This window comes from Schistocerca nitens, chromosome 6 (genome assembly GCF_023898315.1).
Source record: "Schistocerca nitens isolate TAMUIC-IGC-003100 chromosome 6, iqSchNite1.1, whole genome shotgun sequence".
NCBI classification, from domain to species: domain Eukaryota; kingdom Metazoa; phylum Arthropoda; class Insecta; order Orthoptera; family Acrididae; genus Schistocerca; species Schistocerca nitens.
The window spans coordinates 541,590,980-541,614,029 of NC_064619.1; the positions used below are offsets into that span (position 1 = coordinate 541,590,980).

Consider the following 23,050-nt stretch of genomic DNA (forward strand, 5'->3'; position numbering starts at 1 on the left):
CAAGAGGAGGGTGTAGGTGATGGATGAGTGAAGTTGTGGACCTGGGGCAGGGTGTAGGTGTGTGTGTGTGTGTGTGTGTGTGTGTGTGTGTGTGTTTGTTTGTTTGGAGGGGGTGGAGGGTGGGGAGGGGGAGCTTAAGAGCATACTGAGCATATTGTGCTTAACAGAGTGTACCACAACTGAGTGGTTAACTCTGCTCTTGGCCATATCTTATTTGAATAGACCGTTGGTTGGTGGTCATGCGCACATAAGACTCCATGCAGAAGTTACTGCAAAGTTGGTACATGACATGATTGCTTTCACAGGGTGTTTGACATATGATGGTGTAGGATAAACCTGTAGCTGGAGTAGAGTAGAATGTGCTTGGTGGATGAAGTGGACACGTCTTACACTTGGGTCTTCCGGAGCAGTATGACCCATGTGGCTAGAGGTGTGGAATGGGTGTGGCTTAGGGATAGTCCAGGATATTGTATACATTGCATGGTTGGTGGAATACCATTATAGGGTGGGTGGGAAAGATTGTGGGTACAATATTCCTCGTTTCCAGACGTGATGATAGAAAGTCAAAGCCTTCATGAAGGGTATGTTCATTTGTTCCAGACCAAGATGATAATGAGCGATGAGGGGAGGGAGGGAGCAAGGCGGGGAGGGGGGGGGGGGGGTGGCAAGTTGGGCTGAAGGGGACCAGATGGAACAAAAGGGAGAGAAGCTGTCGAGACTGTAGAGGAATGAGGATAGGGTATTTTGGCTCTGCCTCAACATCATCAAGATAATTGTTTAACACTAGTCACCTGCAAAGTAGTCCCCTTTGGCTTCTACACACCTTTCCCAACTTGTTTTGGTATGGCGTGCAGTTGCTTCATCAAATTATGCATAATATCTTCCTTATTCTAGAATCTGACCCCTTTCAGAGTTTTTTCAGTTTAAGGAAAAGCCAGAAGTCACCTGGTGCTAGGTCAGTGGAGTAGGGAGGCTGACAAACCACAGTTGTGTTGTGTTTGGCCAAAAACATCTGGATTAACTCTTGCAAACCTGAATTTGTTCTGGAGGAAGGAAAATTTTTATTGATGTGGTAATGCACTTAGGTGACTTTTTTAATGATTTTTGATGCAACTTTTATACAAAAATATACAATGGAATATAGGGAACCAATCACATTCAGTACTCTGGTGGTCACAATCTGCTGTGCACTGTCAAGAGCTGCGGCACACTGCTACACTTTTGATATTTTCAGTGTTGCCCAACAGTTGGCAGCACTTGCACGTGATGAAAGGGTTTAACATTCACAAATGTGTGCCTCAGGTTTCCACTGAGAAAAAATACTTCTGTTGCAAGTAAGCCACAGTAAAATTTAATGTACACAGTTGTAGGCTGAGGGTTTGAAAGGGTTAATTAAGAACAATGAGTGCGTGCGTTATTGTGGTAAGGGTCTTGCTGCCGACAAGTCCGGCCATATGTGTCTCACTGCTTCATGAAGGTGATGCAGAACCTTGTGGCAGTACTCTTTATCAAGATTAGTACCTTCTGGGATGTCTTCATAATGGACCATGCCTCTAGAGTCAAGAAGGTGATCAGGATGACTTTCACATTGCTGCGGACCTGCCTCGCCTTTTTGGGTCCAAAGGGTGATGGATGCTTCCACTGCAGTGACTGGAACTTTGTTTCTGGATTGTACCCATAAACCCAGGTCTCATCACCAGTCATCACTGTGTTGAGAAAGTTGGGATTACTGTTGACAGCATCCAGCATGTCCTGTGCAATCTCTGAACAAAGTTGCTTCTGATCAGTTGCTAGCCACTTTGGCACAAATTTTGCTGAGGTCCTCTTGAGGTCTGTCTTTTCTGATAATGATTTGTCTATCTTGCATCACAAGAGTTCTTATGTGATCAATAACAACCTCATTTGCAGGTGTTTAAGGTCTACCTGAATATGCTTCATTCTTCACTGATGAGTGGCCATCTTTGAAGTGGTTGTACCACTCCTTTATTTGTATAATACCCATCACTTTGTCCCCAAACACATGTTGACTCTTTCAGATTGTTTCAACTTCAGAAACGGCAAATTTAAAACAAAATTTGATGTAATAACATTGTTCCAATTTTTCTGTCATTTTGTCCATAACACAAAATCCAAATGACTATCACTTACACATTTTCACTTGTCAATGGATAGCCAGTAACTGGTTGATTCTGCAGTCATGTAAATAAATCAGGCATGCACACTACGTATTCCTACAAAGAGAGACAGTGTGCACTGCCCGAAACAACTGTTGGTTGCAAAAATAAAAAAAAAGTTTCAATACTTTTCGAACAGCACACATGAACTTGAACTAGATCAGAGGTTTGGGGTTTTAGGAGGCTAGGAAAGTTGCCTCTAGATGGACATACAAGGGTGCCACACAGATGTCCAATCGCTGTGCTCATGATTTATATGTACATCTTCCCTCAAAGGAGAAGTATTTACATATGTGCGAGGAGGATGTAATTAGTCAGATGCATAAGGTACGATGTGATGGGTTTAGAGTCTGAGGTATGCTAGGAGAGAGAGAGAGAGAGAGAGAGAGAGAGAGAGAGAGAGAGAGAATTTGATAGCAGCAAGGCATGATGGTGATGATTTATATAGACACGGCACCAACAGTGATGAGTAGGAATCCAGGTGGTAATTGTGTGGGTTGAACGTGAGTCAGTGAAGAAAGTGGTTCAAATCTTCTCATCTTTAACATGAGATGCTGGGCTATAAGCAATTGATTGGAGTTGTTGGTTGACAAGTGCAGAAAGTCCTTTCAGTGGGAGCACATTAAATGGCTGCAATGGTGCATCCAGGATTGTTGGGTTTGGGGTTTGTTGTTTTTGTAAAGCATGGTTGGTTGGTTGGTTGCATGCTTGGTTGATTTAGGTAGGGGGGGGGGGGGAGGGGCAAACAGTGAGGTCATCGGTCCCATCATCTCAGATGGCAGAAATCAAGGAAAGAACAATACAAACAGCACAGTCCAATCAAGAGGAAGAGAAATGGGCAAACAAAGAGGGAAAAGGACAACAGAAAGAAGAAAGAACAGGAGGGGGTTGGGTGGAAACAGGGAGAGCAGTGGTGCCCCATAAACACTAGATGCGATGGGGCACCAGCACCACCACCAACTCATCCCAACACCCACACCACACCATTATGACGATACAATGGGACAACATGATGCGAAGAAGACACAGGAAAAGAGGAAACAAAACTGCACAACAGACCAGATACAATGTAGGGAAAAGGCAGGGAGAACCTGGGCAATGTGGAGGCCTAAATAACTAATGCCTATGCTAACTGAGAGACTCGGATTCCAGAGGAAAATTCAAGAACTTAAAGCTGAGAGGACAAACCACTTTCACAAAGAAAATGGAGGACCGACATAACTTGTGAGGTGGTCCACTAACACCCAAGACAAGAAACGTGGGAGAGTACATTCATCACGAAGGGGCCAATAGGTGGGGACAGTCCAGCAAAATATTGATCACTGTGAGGGGGGCCTCACAACTAAAAGGGGGAGGAGGGAGCAAGAGCGCTCAATGTGAAGTAAAAAACTATGGGTCAACTTAGTATGGCCAATACGAAGACAGCAGAGCATGTTAGAGACAGAGGGGAGAATGCCACATGGTGTGAGTCTCCTGGATTGCACAAAGTTTATTAGACAGGCGGTAGCCTGCCAAGGGTCAGTCCATGATTGAGCAAAAAGGGATTTGATGTTAATCTGTAAATCTGCCTCTGGAACAAAGACGTAGAATGGAGTGTAGGTGCCACCCCCCCCCCCCCCCCACACACACACACACCAGCCCCCCATTCTGGATGATTACCAAGTTCTTTACCCAGAATACCGAACAAGTAATATCACCAAGATCTGTGAGACAGTCATGGATGGCAGACACCAAGTGACGACTGGAAAAACTACAAGTGATAGCTTGAAGGCCACTCATTGAGTCCATATATAACAAAACTTGTATGCGAACATTAAACTTATTGTTTCATTTTATAACAAAACTTGTGTTAGTGAGGACCACTTTATGAAACAGATGGACTGATAGATGGCCATCATTTCTGCAGTAACCAACCGAATGTGGCAGGTAAGAGATGGTGTTCCAAGAGAAGACGTGAAAGCATATTCCACATGACAGGCAGATTTAGAGTCATCGGTAAAAAAAACCAATGGCATCCTGAAACTCCTGAAAGGGTGTTCGGAACAACCAATGGAACATGACTGGAGCCATGGAGGCATCCAGACCCCAGATGAGCGCTATCCAAATCTTGGGCCAAGGTACTAACAAAGAGGGAGGGGGGGGGGGTGATAAACCTTTTGCATTTCCTTTATGTTTTCGTCTTCTTTAAAGGCAAAGAGAGAAGATGAAACGGTAGCCCATCATAGAGCCTATGCCTACCATCATGTATTTTTTGACTTTCAGTTGTTAAAAAACAGAGGAATTTTTTTTTTTTTTTTTGTACCAGGAGGAGGAAGAAAGGATTCGCGCTCAGCTAGTGAACGAGTGAGAAGCACGCCATTTTTAGCGAGTAATTGTAGACCGCCATTTTGGGGTCGCTATGAATAAGTGAGGAGTATTTATTTCATATGTGCACCGTTTAGAAAAATACAGTATTGTTTTATTAACAGAAAGGTCGTGTGAGTTGTTATTTCAAATAGTACAATAATTACAAGAACTGAAGCCCACCTGTGTACTTTGGAAAATTACGAAGATCCGATAAGCTTAATGGGAACACGGTCAAGACTTCAAAGGTGAACAGGGCGACCAAACGTAGCATTATAAAGAATGGTAAGCACAAATCTACAGCAGAGAAAGAAACTACTTCGCCCTGCAAAATAATATGAACTAATACGAACTTATTTCCAGGCATAGCTCAGCTTATTGTGCTTGTCATTCATGCCGAAAAATTAAACTCATTAATTCAATACATTTTAAAAAGCTATGCATTTTATTATCATCTATTCCATTATTTTATTATGTTATAGGGGGGATCTGGTTGGGAGAGAACATGGGGAAGAGGACCAGGAGAGCACAGAGAGGAGATGGAAGTCACAGCAGAGACAAGCGAGGTGGAGTCCAAGCAGTAAACCTACCTGAGGACAGGCAGCAGGCAGGCAATGGCCCAAAGCCGCAAAAACAATAGGATAGGAGAGGTGAGCAGGGGAAGAGCAGATATTCAAGGCATAGGAAACCATGGACTGGGACCACCAAATCGAAAGAGAAGAAGAGTGGTAGTGGCAACTGATCCATTAACTTGACAACCATAGTACAAACAATACAGAACTTATGCCTGGTAAAGATGGAGAAGTGTTGAACAATCTACATACCAAGAGGTGTGGGCAAGGAAGCGAAGGATACTGAATTTACGAAAACACCCAACCTTCAGATGATGGAGATGGGGCAATCAAGTAAGCCTGTTGCAAAAAGAAGACCCAAGGAATGGAACTGGGGGCCACAGTCAGGTGTTGGGCCTCTAGGTAGAGCTCTGGATCAGGAGGGACTGTAGTACAGAGACAGATGTGCACTGCCCTCAACTTAAAGGGAGAGAATTGTAAACCGTGTGAGAGTGGCCACATGAAAGCATGTGGAGCATGGTGGAGCAATCATTCCGCAGAGGCCACCGAGTGGGAGATACAGAAATCATTCACATACAGAACAGGGGTGACCAATTGTCTGGAAGAGGCCACAAGTCCATTAACAGTGGTGACAAAAAGGAGGACACTTAATATGGAGAGCCCTGTGGAATGTGATTCTCCTGGGTCTGTGGAGAGTTGAGAACAGTGTCAACCTAGACTCTGAACAACTGGTGGGGGAGGGACTGGCAAGTAAAAATTGGGAGAAGGTCCCAAGGACTCCACTCATGGAGCATAAGGATGATGTGATGGCACCAAGTTATGTAATAGGCCTTACGATGATTGAAGAAAACTGTATAAAGATGGCAGTGCTGAGAAAAGGCCTGCCAAATTGCTGTTTCCAATTGAAGCAGATCATCAATTGGAGACCATCTCTCCTGAGCCACACTGGTAAGGAGATACATGGTCCCAAGATTCAAGGACCTGATTGAACCAACAAGCCACCATCTGTTCTAGTAACTTGCAGGGGAGAGTGGTCAGGCTGATTGCCTGGGTAGCCATCAAGGGATGACGGATTCTTGTCAAGCTCAAGAACAGGAATCACAATACTGTCGCTCCACTGAGAAGGGAAGATGCGTTGGACCCAAATTTGGTTAAATATCTACGCAGGAGATATTGTCATTTTGGAAGATTGAAATGTTAAAGCAATTGGTTACAGATGGAACCAGGACCAGGATCTGAATCACGAAAGAAGAAAGGGAGAGAAAAAGCTCCCATTCATTTAAAGGTTTACTGAAGAACTCTGACTGACAAGGGCTAAAACATAAACAGGGAGCTTCAGCCCGCTGTTTCTGGAGGAGGAAGGTGGCTTGGTAGGAGGCTGACACCAATGCCATCGTAAAATAGGTCACAAAGTGTTCTGCGATAAACTGATGGACCTGCAGAAGGCCCACTTGGAAGGGTAGGGTCTGGAATGGAAGATGGCCACTAATGACGTTGGAGGGTGCGATATGTAGCCCACACCCGTGACAAAGGGACAGAAGACCTTAGAGAGGAGACAAGAGTTCCCAACACACCCACTTGCTCTGTTTGATTAAGTAAGGGGCTTTGGCATTTAGATGTTTAACGGTGATAAGATTGGCAGAGATTGGATGCCACTTAAGATGTTGCAAGGAACAACAACGATCATGTATAGTGGAGGCAATGACCATGCTCCATCACAGAACTGGCCGATAGTGAACATGGACTGTCAAGAGGGGAACAGCAATGTCGGCAGCATGGATTATCCTATCAGATAGATCACAGATGACAAAGAGGGTGTAAACATGACCTGGGAATAGAGAAGCCAATCAGCACGATGCGAAGACCAGTGGTGTAAGCTTTTCATTTGGAGGTGGGAGCGGAAAGGGAAGTGGTCAATTCACAGAGGTCATGGTGTGGTGAGCAAAGTAAGGAAGGAAGAAGAGGGGAAGGGAGAGGGAAGGGGAAGAGAGTAAAAACATCAATGGCAGAGAAAGTGCAATATGTGGCACTAAAATGAGTAGGGGAACCACCATTAAGTATGCACAAGTCATGGTCTGCAAGAAATTGGTCAATGAGGAGCCTCCAACTAGATAAGAAAGCACTGCCCCACAAAGTGTGGGGGGAATTGAAATTCCCAAGGAGGAGGAAGGATGGAGGAGTTGCTGAAAGAGGGCAGTTAGGGAAGCAGATACAGGTGGTCTGTCAGGAGGGAGGTAGAGATTGCAAATCATGACTGCAGAGACCCGGATGGAAATTGCTTCTAATGTGGTACAAAGTGGGATCTGTGTACTAACAATATTCATACAGACTAATGCGCAAAACGCCACCAGATGCCATCAAAGAGCTGACACAGTTCCAACAGAAAGCATGGAACCCACAAAGGGTCTGTGAGTGAGCATCAGTATAATGAGTTTCCTGGAGGATGACAGAAGCTCCCGAGTAAAAGGCAATAAGGGATTGCAACTCTGGGAGGTGATGGTAGTATCCATTACAGTTTCATTGAATAAGCATGGAGCGGGTCTCCAAATGGAAGGTGAATGAGCTGGAACCAGTTACACCACTGGGTCACCACCCCTCACCAACGACGATGGGATGACACCCATAAATAAGCAGTCAGACTCAGGTTGCGAGGGAGAAGATGGCACCTCCGGAGGCAGCAGGGGGGGCTTGTCCTGGATCATGTATAGTGGAGGTAATGGCCATGCTCCATCACAGAACTGGCTGACATTGAACATGGACTGTCAAGAGGGGAACAGCAATGCTGGCAGCATGGATTATCTTATCGGATAGATCACAGGTGACAAAGTGTGTGTAAACATGACCTGGGGATAGAGGAGCCAATCAGCATGATGCAAAGCCCAGTGGACTCTTTCATAGGGTGAGGAGGGCAGGGCATGGAGGGAGAGCAGGATTCTGCAAGATCCAGAACAGAAGGAGAGCAGGCAACCTGCGGCACACAGACTGTGTTCCTGTGGCCGACTTGTGGTAGCAGGCCACTGGCCTGAGAGACACCAGGTGGAGGTATTACGGGGGTGAGCCCCCATCACTGGCAAGATGGGGGACAGTTCTTTAGCTCGGGAGGGGGATCAGCACCTAGAGGGGAGGACATGGTAATCACAGAGGGGGAGTAGGAGGAGGAGGAGGAGGAGGAGGAGGAGAGAGGGACAAGACTAGGGTAATGAAGAGGGCGGAGGAGGAAATGACATAATAGAGGCACAAGTAGAAGTCACAGACACAGGGTGAAGCCTGTCATGCTTCTGACAAGACTCAGTGTAAGATAAACAATCAAGTGATTTATAATCCTGTATCATCTTCTGCTTCTTATAAGCTGGGCAGTCTAGTGAGAATGGAGAGTGACGGTAATAACAATTAACACACATGGGAAGCAGTACACAGGGGCTCCCTTCATGGTGTGGGTATCCACATGCACCATACTGAGGGTCTGCTGTACATTGGGAAGACGTGTCCAAAACACAAGCACTGAAAGTACCTCATGGGTGGCAGGATGTATGGCTTCATGTCACACCAATAACGCATAACCTCAATCTTCTCCAAGTGGTTATCTCCTCAGAAACCAGAATAAAGGTGCTGGTGTTGGAGCAATTGTCCTCACGTCCTTTCCGCACACATTGAACAAAATGAACACTCTGTCATTCCAGATTGGCCTGGAGTTCTTCATCAATTTGAAGAATGAGGTTCCTATGAAAAATGACTGACTGAACCATAATCGAAGACTGGTGAGGTGTAATGAACACAGGGACATCGCCAAGCACATCACTAGCACAACGGGCTGCAAACTGAGTGACAGAAGTAGTTTTGACCAACAGGGAGCCTGGTGGCATCTTACTGAGAAACTCCACTTCACCAAACTTGTCTTCAATATTTTACACAAAAATAATGGCTTTGTGGCGGTGAATGTGTCCCTGTCGATCCTAATACAGACCAGGTAGTGAAGAAAGTGTTGACACCCAAGCTGGCGATCCTGGCCCTCCTCCCAGTGTGTAGCCAGGGAAAGGAAGGCCACAGTGTCATAAGAAGTAGCATTCATTGATCCGTTACCAAACTGAAAAGATGGCAATATAAGAACAACCAGATTTTTGGAGCTTGATATGTTTCATATGCAAAGCATCCACCCTGATACCACCCACTCTGAACAGGGGCTCTCCCAATGGGTGCCATCCAGCCACAGCACAGGCCATCTGGCACATGCACCATTGTTGGGCATTCTGATGCTCCAAAATGACAAGCAACCACTTCTAGGTGTACACGGGGAAGCAACAGCTCAGGTATCAGAAGTGTGATCCCTGCGTTGTCAGAGGGCTCAGCCAGATGGGTACGTAACAGCCCCACCCTGGCTACACATGCTGGTGACCTAGCAGGGTGGAGGGCTACAGCAGGGAAGGAAGAGGGAAAGGAAAGGAAAGGGGGTGAGGAATCCAGGTACATAGATGCTAGGGAGAGAATTCTGCACCAAATGGCTCACATTATGGAGAGAAAATTTCAAAGTGGAGGTAAAACCCCAAAGGGGGACCAAAAATACCAAAAAGGAAGAATGGAAAAGACAAGGAAGAGGGAACAATATAGGAAACAAGGTGAACAGGCAGGTCAACATAAGTAAGAACACAGAGAGAGGGGAAGGAAGGGGCAGTGAGGAAGGAGCAAGGAAAGAGAGGGGGGGGGGGGCAGGGGGACAGAAATGCAGCCTGGGAAGGAAGAATGGGCTGCTATAGCTCAGGGTCCCACAAGTGCCATGCACGAATGCACAGAAGAACCATGAACCCTCTGGGGGGGAGGGGGGGGGGGGGGAGAATACTGTAAAGCATGCAGAAGGTGAGTGTGTAAGGGGTAGTTGTGTGGTGATGAAGGAGATGGATTTGAGGGATGATGGCCTGAGGAATTGAGTAGGGATTGGAGGTTATGTTGGACTTCTGGAGTGGGATCACTATGCCAGAGCTAGTATGTAAAAGAACCAGACAGTTGGCAGATGCCTTCAGTCAAGTAACTGCTGTGATCCTTTATGGCAGTGGGGGAGTCTTTGTCAGTAGGGAGGATGAAGGATGATTAAATCAGTCTGTCTTGAGGTTGTGTATGGCTGTTCTTTCTTCCATTGAGAGATCTGCATTCTTGGAAAGGTACTTGGCAAAGGATGGTGAGGAATTCCTGGTAGGTAACCAGGGAGTGGTTATGTGGAAGAGAGAGAGGGTCACATCAGGATAGTAGTGCGAATTGCCAGAGACAAAGTTCAGCATTGGAATGGGCTTTGGCTGGAGAGATTACTAGGAATCAAATGTTTCCACAATAGGGATCAAAAGAAGGAAAGTGGGTCTTTGATGAATCCAGCATAATGGAACTTGGGTGTGAGGCTGAAGGTGGGGCTTTTGGATAGGACTTCTATAGGACTGAGGTTTCTGGTGTATAGGCTGACAACAGTATTTTAGATTTCTTTAGGTTGTATGTTTTGAGGGATGCTGGGAGGGAGTTTTGGATGTGACAGATGCAAAAGATCAGTAAGCCAGGGTCTGGGCGCTATGAGGAGTCGATGGGAGTGTTCACTGGTATTAAGATAGCTGTTGATGGATAGTGGTGTTTTGCGGTGGGAAGAGGATTTTGATAACTTTTGGAGGCAATGTCTGGAGTGCTCTTCCAGGTGTTTGAGGTGAGGGTTTCAATTTGAGAGGTATACTGTAAGTAGTCGGTGCTGCACATTAACAGTTTCCTCTGGAGGGGGCAAAGTGGTTCTGGAATGGCTGCACCATGGAGACTTGTTTCTGGTGTATCAGGTTAGGAGGTATAAGGATTGAGGAATCTGAAAATTTGAAGGTTCATTATGATAGAGGATGGCATCTAGGGACAGGAATTTTTATGACTATGCTGTTGATGGGGATTCCATGGCTTTGGCAGCATTTAAGGAACAGCTACGGATAGAGATACCTTCCTGAACTGAAACAGACAGATGGAGCAGGAATCCCACATCTTGTTCCTTAAATGCTACCTAAGCCATGGAATCCCCAGCCTCCCCCAGCCAAAAGCCTAACAATTGAAATTCCCCTCTCTGGATCCAACATCCCCCTCTTCAGAATAACCTTCCAATTTTCATATTTCCCCAGTCCCTATTCCTCGCTAATCCAATACTACAGAAACAAAATGCCATGGCACTGTCATCCCTCAACAGAAGATGCAACCTAATATGATTAAGGAGAAAAATGAGGTATTCAGTAAAATAACAGGACTGCTTCCAAGGCAAATGGAGTGCAAAAAGTTAGGCTGCTAGTACCATCTGTGCAGCCATTGCTGCAAACACCACCACTGACTTGGCTATTTCACACATTTGGGCATGGATGGCTTTTGAAACAGCACTCTGGAGTTGCATGGAGAAGAAATGTAACTCATCACAGTCAGTTTGTCAGTGCACCTGATGATGGTAATAGGGTTGCTCATCAAAATATTGTGCATGTTGCACACAGAATCAGCAGTACCCCTATGAAAGATTTTAATAGTCTCACAGAAACACCTTACTAGCCAGGTGAATTATAATTTTTAGTAACCTTACAAATTTTGTTATTCCTTAGCAGTCGCATTTTTAAAGCTACTTTCTGCTGATGGTGCATGCAGTGACTGCACAAGCAAATGTACTATATATGTATTTTGTTGTTTAACAGTGGGTCCAACATTTGCAGCCACTATGTGGAAGTAATCACCGCATTTGGTATCCACTGATTTGAAAGTGTTGCCATTTTTGCCAGAGTTATTTTCTGGGGCTCAATTTTATTTGGGTCACAATTGTTGTTGTTTTTTTTTCTTTTTTTTAATAGCTTGACAATGATCGAAATGGATTCCACATTATTCTTGGAGTTTTTTATTTTATTTGAGCACAGTACATGAGTTTCACTTTTTAAATACCAGATTGCAAGTTTTTACATTAGTGTTGGTAATAGATTTTCAAGCCTTCTCTTCTGAATTTGGTAGAGTGTTCTCTTCCTAGCACAAGATAGCTTAATGTCTTATCCTTGCTCCTGCTCAAAATTATCCTGTTTTTTTTTTCTTTTCTTTTAAAGGGGAAAACAAGACTCAAGCATTGTATGAATGTGTTTAAGAAAGAGTTAAATTCTCTATCTACACTGCCTAAGTTATCAATTTCTCCTCAGCATTCTTTTTCTGAATTTTCTCTATCTCTGTGATTGACTCATTGTTTACGATTTTGTGATACATTTTGCTTCCATAAGGGGTAGTCAAATGAAAATGAGACAGATGGGAAAAGTAGGTAAATTGTTTATTATTTCAAAAGTAATTGCCATAACTGTTAATACATTTATCCCACTGAGTCACGAGATAGTCAATGCCCTTATGGAAAAACGTTAACAATTCTCTATGGAATCATGATTTTACCCAGGCTTGTACATCTTCATCTGAAGAAAACTGATGGCTATGAATGTCTTTCTTCACGGCTCTGAAAGTATGGAAATCGCTTGCAGAGAGATTGGGACTTTACGGACAATGTGTAAGGGCTTCTCACGAAACTTTTGCAGCATACTTTAAACAATGTCAGCAAAATGTGGGTGGCATTATCCTGCAACAGACCGATACCATCCATCAACATTTGTGGGTGTTGGGATTTGATGGCACACCTCAGTTTCTACAAAGTGTCCATGTGCGTTAACTGTGACACCATATTCCATAAAGTCAGAAAGCAGGCCGCTGCAATCAGTTCAGATGAAGAGGTGCACACCTGGGTACAGCCACTGCTCTTTTAGGCAATTGCAAAGGTTTTTCCAAGAAGGTCTTGATTCATCTCACAGTGGGATAACTGTTTTAACAGTTGTGGCAATTACTTTTGAAATAATGAACAGTTCACTTACTTTTTCCCATCTGTCTTGTTTTCATTTGATTGCCCCTTACATGATCTGCACCTGACTGGTTAATATATTTTATTGTTATCATTTGACCTTAAAGATACAGTAAACCTTTGACTGTTGGTTTTACAGGTAAAACAGTGCAGGTTGTTGAGTCTAAAAGGATATTAGAAATAGCTGCTGCATTATGTCTACCAGTCCTTGTAGATAATTTAAAAGTGACAAATAATCCAAAGCTGTGCAACAATGCTAGTTGCTCTTAACCAGTTCCATCTGGCAGAAAATGAACATTACCTAAAATAAGGGAAAGGCAATCACTCACCTGTAGCAGACTGATGTGTGGAGCATAGAAACACACAACAGGAAACACTATTCACACAAGGTAGTAAAAGTACACACATTTACACACATAACAACCACACAGACCACGAAACACATGCTCCTGTGATTATGGTGAGACTGATTATTGATAATTGAAAGCATTTGCTTAGGCTGAAGGAGGTGGCGAGGGAGTACGGAAGGATGCAAGGAGGGGGGTAGTGGGAAAGTGGCAGGTCTTTCAACATATCACTCAGCAGCTGCACAACAAGAAGAAAGGAGTACAGAGGGTCGAGCATAAAAGAGGCGTAGAAAGAGGGAGATGGGAGTACAAGTGAGGGGAAAGAGAGGAAGATGGTGATGAAGAGGAAAACAGGGAAACAAGAGAGAAAGGGAGAGAAGTGGAAATAGAAATAGAGAGCTCAAGGGGTGAGGGAGGGGGGAGAGGAGGAAGAGTGGTGGGAGAAGGCAGTACACAATCTGGATGGGATAGGAGTGATGTGGACGAAAGAGAGAAGGGAAAAGGTAGAATTGGCAGTGGAAAATAGGTTAGTGGAGGGTTAGGCCATGGGGATTGCAAGGGTGCAGAATAGGCTGGAGAGAGAATTCCCACCTGCATAGTTCAGAGAAACGTATGCTGGAAGGGAGTATCCAAATGGCCTACATAGTGAAGCAGATGTTGTGGTCATTTGTGTTGGCGTGTGCAGCGTGTTCAGTAGCTGCATGATCAAGTGCAGTCTGCAATAGTTTGGCGATGGCCATTCATCTAGGTACAGTTGATTACTTGACATGCCCACATGAAATGCTGTACATTAATTACAGCATAGCTGATATGTAACATAGAGGGCAAAAACTGTAGAGGAAGACAGAGATTGGAATACGTCAAGCAAATAATTGAGGACATAGGTTGCAAGTGCTACTCTGAGATGAAGAGGTTAGCACAGGAAAGGAATTCGTGGCGGGCCGCATCAAACCAGTCAGTAGACTGATGACGCTGCTTTCACATGTGGCCCTGTTATCAGTGTATGACAAGAGGCACTCGAAGCATTGGTGAAGGATGTGGTTCAGCTCTTTCACCAGTCTCAGTCTATGTCTACATCTACATCTACACTCTGGCTTATTGTGCAGCACTCTATGTGGGCATGACAAATAACCAACTTGCACAAATGGCCACTGTCAAACTGCCTGCATACTGGACCATCTAGTTGCTGAACACACTGCACACCACAACACAAATCACTTCAACAGCTGCTTCACTATGTGAGCCATTTGCATACTCTCTTCCAGCATAAGTTTCTCTTAACTACACATCTGGGAATTATCTCTCCAGCATATCCTGCACTCTCGCAATCTCCCTGGCCTAAACCTCCACTAACCTGTTTCCCATTGCAACCCTACTTTTCCCTTCTCTTTCTGTCGCTACTCCCTGCCCCCCCCCCCCCATCAACAACCCCACTCCATTTATCTCCCCTATCCTTTTCCCTCTTAATCACCGTCTTCCTTTCCTTCCACCTACACCCCCCCCCCCTTTTTCACTCTTTCTACATCTCTTTTATGCTCTACCATCTCTGCTCCTGTTGTCCTGTTGTCTTGTTGTACAGCTGCTGAGCCATCTGTTGAAAGACCTGCCTCTTTTCCACTATCCATCCACTCCTTGCATCCCTCCCTTCCCCTCCCCACCACCTTACACCAATGTAACTGCTTTCAATAACCAGTCTCATTATGGCCACTGGTGTGTGTGTGTGTGTGTGTGTGTGTGTGTGTGTGTGTGTGTGTGTGTGTGTGTGTGTGTGTGTCATTATATGTGTGAATGTGTGGCCTTTTACTAGAAGAAGAGCACGAACTTGAAAACTAGGTGAACACTGTTTCCTGTTATATGTTTCTATGCTTCACACATCAGTCCAGTATAAGTGAGTGGTTGCCCTTCCCTTGTTCTACCCTGGAATTTCCATAACATAAAATCAAGATTAAATTTTGTGAGGCCTTATTCTGCTAATATTTATCATGGAGTCAACTTGTAAGCCGGAATGAAACACAGTGATATTCAGGGGCATCGCACACAATAAATTTCATAACAAATACTGATGGTGATAAATATTCTGCACTACAGAGATATGAATGAGCCGTTTCTTCCCAGAGCATGACACTCAGCAACTCAGGTCACAAAAAGCCCTTTATAAAAGTGAAGAAGCCGAATTCTTTCAGTTTATGCATTACAGGAACTACTGACAACACTAACAAGCACTTCATGCTACTCACTGGGTGATCAGCATCAAGCTTTTCCAACAAACTTTCCACAACAATTGCCACCATTGTTCTATTTGCATCATGAATGTTCTCTTTCTGCATAGCTGCTTTGATTTGAGAAAGCATTTTGTTAAAAAACAGCTGCATTTCAGAATTATCTTCACCTGAAAAATAAGAAAAAAAAATGACAAAATCATTAATAATAACAAAATAACAATGAAAACAAAAACATCAAGAAACGTACCTTCATCTATTTTTGAGTGCTCCAAAGCTAAAAGCAACGACTTTTCAACAAATGGTTTCAGAACATTAGGAGGGAGTCCTCTACATAAGTCTGAAAAGTTGTTGAATAAGGTGGAGATGTCATCTTTCTGAAACAAAAATATTTAGATTAATAAATCTTTACTTACAGTGCAAGGCAATACGAATTCATCTTTTTGTATACAGATTGAACAAACCAATTTAGATTACATGAAATTTTTTTAACAGATGATATTAACATTACATCAGTGACGACATGTTTACTATTTGAACGCATTTCTTAGCAGAACCACCAGTACCTTAATACATAATGCAGGACACTCTTTGCTTTAGAATCACACTTGAGCACCGTTACGCACTTGTTATAAAATGCCCCAAAGTCGACTGTTAATAATGGGAGTGAGAAACAAGTCACTACAAGTGGGGCAAGTGGCATATCACTGCTGTGGTACACAAGTTATGTCATGTTTTACTAAATATTTCACTGCTTGTTTCACAGGTTGTGAGAAAGAAAGAAGGAATATAAAAGTTTAATTTGTCACAAATTTATGTATATAGAGAAGAGAGGTGGTCCCATCACACTTCCCTGGTGAACTCTTGATGATAACCTTGTCTCTGATGACCACTCGCTATCAAAGACAACATACTGGATTCTATTACTTAAGAAGTCTTTGAGCCCCTCATTATCTGTGAAATTATTTCTTGTGCTTGTAGCCTTGTTAACAGCCTGCAATGGAACACCGTGTCAAATGCTTTCCAGAAATCTAGACATATGGAATCTGCCTGTTGCCCTTTATCCATTGTTCTCAGTATATCATGTAAGAAAATGGCAATCTGAGTTTTGCACAAGCAGTGCTTTCTAAAATGTGCTGATTCGTGTAAATAAGCTTCTCAATATCAATAAACTTAATTTTATTCCAGGACAATATGTTCAAGGTGGGTTGCTTGGTTTAAAAATGGGGGAAAGCGACTATGTTCAAGGATTCTGCAGCAAACAGAAGTTGGGGATATTGGTCTCTAATTTTGTGGGTCTGTTCTTTTACCTTTCTTATATACTGGAGTCACATGTGCTTTTTTTTCAGTCACTTGAGACTTTGTGCTGGGCAAGACATTTATAATAAATGCTAGCTAGGTAAGGGGCCAATGCCGTAGAGTCCTCTTTGTAAAATCGAACTGGGATTCCATCCGGACCTGGTCATTTATTTGCTTTCAAATCTTTCAGTCGTTTCTCAGTGCCACGTATTCTTATTACTATGTTGTCCATATGGGAGTCTACCTGATGGTCAAATGAAAGTATGTTTGTACAATTCTTCTCTGTGAAAGATTTCTTGAACATGAAATTAAAAACTTCAGCTTTTGTTTTGCTATCTTCAACTGCTGCACCAGGCTTGTCATCAAGGGACTGAAAGGAAGCCTTGGACCCACTTATCAATTTTACATACGACCAGAATTTTCTCAGTTTCTCTGCCAGATCTTTTGCTAAGGTGTGACAGTGGTAGTTAGTCAACCAAAAGCAACAACAGAAGCAAATTTTACATTTGTTGCAACAACAGAAGCAAATTTTACATTTGTTGCGGCAGCAACTGGCATCACTTCCCCCTAAGTTATTCGCTTGTTGACAAAACAAATGGGAGTGGGTGGTCTCCTCCTGTTGTTTTGTTCTTTGTTGCAAGGCAACTGAAATAACTGACTCTGGTTGTCAGTGTTTCCTCTTGTTGTCTTCTAGTAATCAATTGTAGAAAGTAGCTCAGAATATCAACCACCTTCTAACTCAAGTAGCTTGCGTTTTTCAGATGTCTGTAGTTTGTTGACTGAATACTATGGTCACCAAGCCCCCATGTGGAAGCAACTAGGCTCAAATTTATTCAGTGCAGCGTGAGCTAAAAATCTGTAAGGTCTAGCATGCAAGTGTGATTCTTCAAGTAAACAATGTGGTGTACGTTATACTGAATTTAATGGATGTCTAGCACCACATAAGGAAGTCAGTGCAAAGGCATTAGAGTCAGCTGCTATAACAGTGAATGAGGCTCTAAAAACCATTAAAGATCATGAAATAATAGCTCCATTGTAGGATATGTTTGATGACAACATTAGTCTTGAATATCTTAGTAATGGTTAATATTGTGTTCATAGACCAATGAATGAGTGTAATCTAGAATTTCTTCCTAGTAGTCAACTTTGTGTTCAACAATCCACTGATTATAGGCAATGTCATTATTTGAATTACTGAGCACTGGCCATCCAGTCATCCTGTAGTCCAGTGATATGGGATACAATAGTTAGACTATAATTACAATATTACAAAAAGGATAGATTGCTACCCACCATGTAGTGGAAATGTTGAGTCACAGATAGGCACAACAAAAAGACTGCTAAACAAGAAAGCTTTTGGCTAAAAAGGTATGAATTAGGCAACAAGCACGCATGCATGCATGCACCCACCCACCCACCCACCCAAGGAGGGAGGGGGGAGTGGAAAAGGAGAAAAGTAAAAAAGAATATGGATACATTGGTGAAGTAGAGGGCTGTATAGTGCTGGAGTGGGAACAGAGAACATGATAGGTGGGTGAAGGACAGTGACTCTTGAAGGTTGAGGCCAGGAGGGTTACGGGGATGTAGGATATATTGCAGAAAGAGAGTTCCCACCTTAATTCAGGAAAGCTGGTGTTCCGTACATCTTCGGACGTGTGAAGCTCGATAAATTCACGGCGTAAAATTTTAATCCCTCAATTACTTATCCAAACAAACAATTATTATTATTACAAATTATTATTATATATTATTATTATTTTATTTTATATTTTTTATTTGTTACTGGCAATTCGTCCTGTCACGGTCGCCAGTGTAACAAATAAAAAATATAAAATAAAATAATAATAATATATAATAATAATTTGTAATAATAATAATTGTTTGTTTGGATAAGTAATTGAGGGATTAAAATTTTACGCCGTGAATTTATCGAGCTTCGCACGTCCGAAGATGTACGGAACGTAGCCAGGGCTCATTATGTTTTTTTTTTTTTTGTAGACAAAGTCTCATATCTGACCTCAGCTTCAATCATGAAAATGGAGTGACTAAAACTACTAAAACAAAGAACAGCATACGATTAAATAAAACATATATTCATTTTAACATATACATTGCGATATAAATGACACTTACGTAAAATTCTATCTGAATAATTGCAGATAATTCACAAATGATAGCGACTTATTAATTCTGCGCCTCTATTCTGCAAATAAATATCAATATGGCTAACTGTGGAGCCATACAAAATATTAAGCCCTTCTAGGACAACGAATGACATGAGAGTGTGTTGATCCCTACTGGCTGTGACAAGAGAGCGGTGTTAATTCATTTATTTTGTATTCTCTTGTCTTAAAAAAATCGATACATATAATCTAACTAAATTAAATATTGTCTTTGCTCGAGTGCAAATGGTTCCTTAAAAGCTATATGAAAATGTATAAATGTTTACAAATATAAACACTTAATGTAATTGTGATGATGATTATGGACCTCTTAAAAAAAGATAAGCAATGGTAAACAATTATTTGATATTATTTATGACATGTATGTTACAAAGATGATTTTGCACAAACAGATTGATATATGATGGTATTTTCTTTGGTACATGTTGTTAGAGGCAAATATTTGTCTTTGGGTACTTAGTAATACAAGTTTGAAGTGTGAGGATGGAGTACACATCATGTGTGTTGTATCAGCACTGTGACTGATGTTGAATTTCATTGTGAAGTGAAATGACTGAAAATATATGTGTTCAATAGCAGAAAGTCCACCAATGTTCACATTATTTAACTGAATGAGACCAAGCATCCTCTAGACCAGTGTAAAAAAGTTACACTCTAGAATGGACTATGAGCCTGCAACTTCTAAAAAAGACGAAGAATAAAAGATGAGAATTATGAAAACTGTTTATTCACATTCTACTGTTTCTACCTCTCTCTGCAGTTTGCTACTATCTCAGCACAACAAGTGCTGTGGAAATGTGACCCGCCAACCAAGTTATTAACTTATCTCAGAATTAATAAATCAACTTTGGGCTACAAGAGTGTGGTAATGGTCAGAATACAGTGGCATCACCCAGGATTTTCTGAAAGTGAAATGTGAATACTGTGTTAGGCTATTTTTCTTGTTCCAGTTTAAATATGTGTATACTGCAAAAAAATTATATGAATGATCAGCCAAGTACAAGCCATAGCTACAAAACAGAAACAGAAACAATAACAACAACAGAGTTCACAGTCCTCAATAAGAAAAGAATGAAAAATAAAGTTTGAAGTGTACAATTAACAACGTTGACACTAAACAAAGTTTAGTGCTGGAAATATTTTCTTTATTTTCTTTTTCTTTTTTGGTGAAGTGTTTTGTTGAACAATGATTAACAATGACAGTCACTGAATGAGAATACAGAATAACAGGGGGTAATATAGACATGGCAGACTTAAGCAGTGTTGTGAAACAAGAACAGGAAAGCTTCATTGATGAAACAGTAGAACAGGAAAAACAAACTGATGAATCATGTAACTTATTGAAATGAGATGATAATAATGACATAAGTACCATGTTTGCTTTGTCAATAAAAATTAGTAGTCAACAGCTTAAATATAATGAGGACCAGTTTGCAAAAATTAATGAGCAACTTGAAAATCATAAACAAGAAAGCAAGAAACAGTTCACAGAATTCGGCCATTCAATAAGAGTGTTATTTGATTGTATCAGTAAAAATACAGCTCAGCTAAATGATATCAATCAAAAATTGTGAGGTTAGATGGTCAAGTAGAGCCTGTTGAGTCCAAAATCAAAGAAATTGAACTTAAATTTAACAGTAAAGCCCAAAATGTCAAAGATCAGATCACTGAAAATGTCAAAGATGAGATCACTGAAGACAGGGGAAAAAACAAAATTGCTTTTGAAAAAGTAAAGTTGACACAAATGTAAATAGCCGAATTTTGACTTTGGAAACTAATGTTGATACCAAACTGACACTTGGTGAAAGCAGTTTTGTCAAACAGGTGAAGATAGCAGGCAGCAAATTCGCAGAAAATGTATTACTAAGTAACAATGAAACCAGAGCCCTAGAAAGAAGTGTTTCTATTCTGCGCAAAAAAGTTGAAGAATTGCCCAATAATGTAGTTAATAGAAATCTTGTTGACAATATTGGTACCACATTTTGCAACATTCAAGTGAAAAACTTTTCAGCTGAAGGTAGTTTACATCCTGTAGATTTTCTGCAGCATTGCAGAGATAATTTTGTGTCTAATATGATTGATGTTATGAAAATCAAATTTTTAAAGAAGTTTCTAGAAAGTGAAGCATTAAGTTGGGCTAGTTAGTATACTAATGACGACACTATCTACACTATTTTGAGAAAGGATTTTTAGACAGATTTTGGTCAGTGACTGAACAAGCTAGAGACAAAAACGAATTTCTCAATGCACCAAGTTACAGGGAAGAGTGTATTAGCACAAAACAGTTTTGCAAAAATCATGTAAAAAAATTAGCTCATTTGAGCAAACCTTTTGATGAACTCACCCAGATTGATGCTTTAGGGTAGGTTACCAGTTAAGGTACAGTGGGAATTAGTCTATGGGCCAGATGACACAATATACCAGTTTTTGAAATATGTAGATAAATTAGATAGAGTTTCAGAGAGGGGGAAATAAAAGGGCAATGTAACCACAATAGGCACAAATAATAGTAATCAAAATTGACACAGTAATAATTACAAAATGAGGGAACACAGTAACCGCAACAGTAACAAGTCAGAAGGAATGTAACAGAGCAAATGGTAACAATTTTCATCCTGGAGAGCAACATGGCAATAGCTGGAACAGGAGTTGGAATAGAGATGATAACTGAAACACAAGGAAACACGCCAGGGCATGAATTCAGGAAACAAAAAACTAGCTTGGGTCCCACTGTCGGTCCGCAAGTTAGGGGCTCATGAGACAAATAACAAATGGACCAGAAATTACACAAATACTGACACAAGAAAAACACTCTATTGAAGCTATCAGTAGCTATCTTAAAAATATGTCCTATCCTGTTAGTATCATATCTGTTGAGAAAGAAATATGTTCACCAGGTAAGACAAAATGTGTTAATAAGGAACATGAGCACACAAATATTGGAGAAAGGATATAGAAGAAATTAATTTATCAGAATTCTATAATTGGATAGAGACTTGTCATAGAGAAATGCTGAAGTAACTGAATTTTGTAATGATTTTGGAATTCAGAAACTAATAGAAGAACCAGGTGAGAAAAAAGTGAATATTGTACTAATGACCAGCAACTTAAGTGAAACTGGGTATTTAAACAGTAATGAAGTAGGGAATGATGACGTTGGTAATTTGTGTGGCGATATTGATGATGCTTGTGGTATTACTGAATATAATAAATTTAAGGTAAGTGATGATGAGTACAGTAATGAAGAAGAAAAGTATTTTGTTTGTTTTAAAGAAGAACTGGAGACATTAGGTATTAGTAAGGAAATGTGTAGTAGTGACTATGATGCTGTAGAGGTACCCAAGGACACTGTTAAAGGATTAAGAGATGTTAATGACAGTATCACAGCACACAAAACTTTTAATTTAATTATTAGTAAGGAGGCATGTATAGATGATCATACAAATTCAGTGACTAGTTATGACAGTGCACTGCTTAATGTTATGAATGAGAACAAATCTTTTTTATATAATATTTGATTAAATAGTGATGGTATTGAGAAAGATGAATGCTTTAGAATTATGTTAAAAAATTCTGTGTTTAACTTTATATTAAAAAATCTGTGTTTAACTTTATATCCAGACTGGTGGCATAAAATTAAACACATAATTGTAAAACAACTTAAGGATAAGTACCATAGTGCTGATCTATGTGAGACAAGTAAGTGTACATGGATTGATGAAATTCTCAGCAACAGTGATAATGGCGTCTATGTTAATTTAATAGAAGTGTGCCTAGGCAATGGGAATGGTAAGAACAACAGTGATTTTGGAGGCTTTATTTTTGAAGAGATAGAAAATGACCTGTCATATGAAGATGTTAAAACTGATAAATGTGCTGATATTTTTTGTCCGTTTATTAAAGTCAGAACAGGATCGTGGGTAGACAAATGTCTTTTTGACACAGGCAGCCAAATTTCAGGATTGCCTGAATCCTTAAGTAAAAAATTAAAACATAATGAGTACTATGTATAATTACCTGTAATTGGAGTATGGATTATAGGTGCAACT

At 41.3% G+C, this 23,050-nt stretch overlaps 1 protein-coding gene across 2 annotated transcripts in view; it reads right to left on the reverse strand.

Moving 5' to 3' along the window:
- LOC126262282 (focadhesin) overlaps nucleotides 1-23,050 on the reverse strand; it is a 298,944-nt gene that overhangs the window by 68,258 nt on the left and 207,636 nt on the right. For both annotated transcript variants that reach the window (XM_049958798.1, XM_049958799.1), the window contains exons 14-15: nucleotides 15,770-15,896; nucleotides 15,538-15,689 (exon numbers count right to left, since the gene is read on the reverse strand). In XM_049958798.1, the coding sequence (XP_049814755.1) occupies nucleotides 15,538-15,689; nucleotides 15,770-15,896 (279 nt within the window). The remainder of the gene's footprint in view (nucleotides 1-15,537; nucleotides 15,690-15,769; nucleotides 15,897-23,050) is intronic.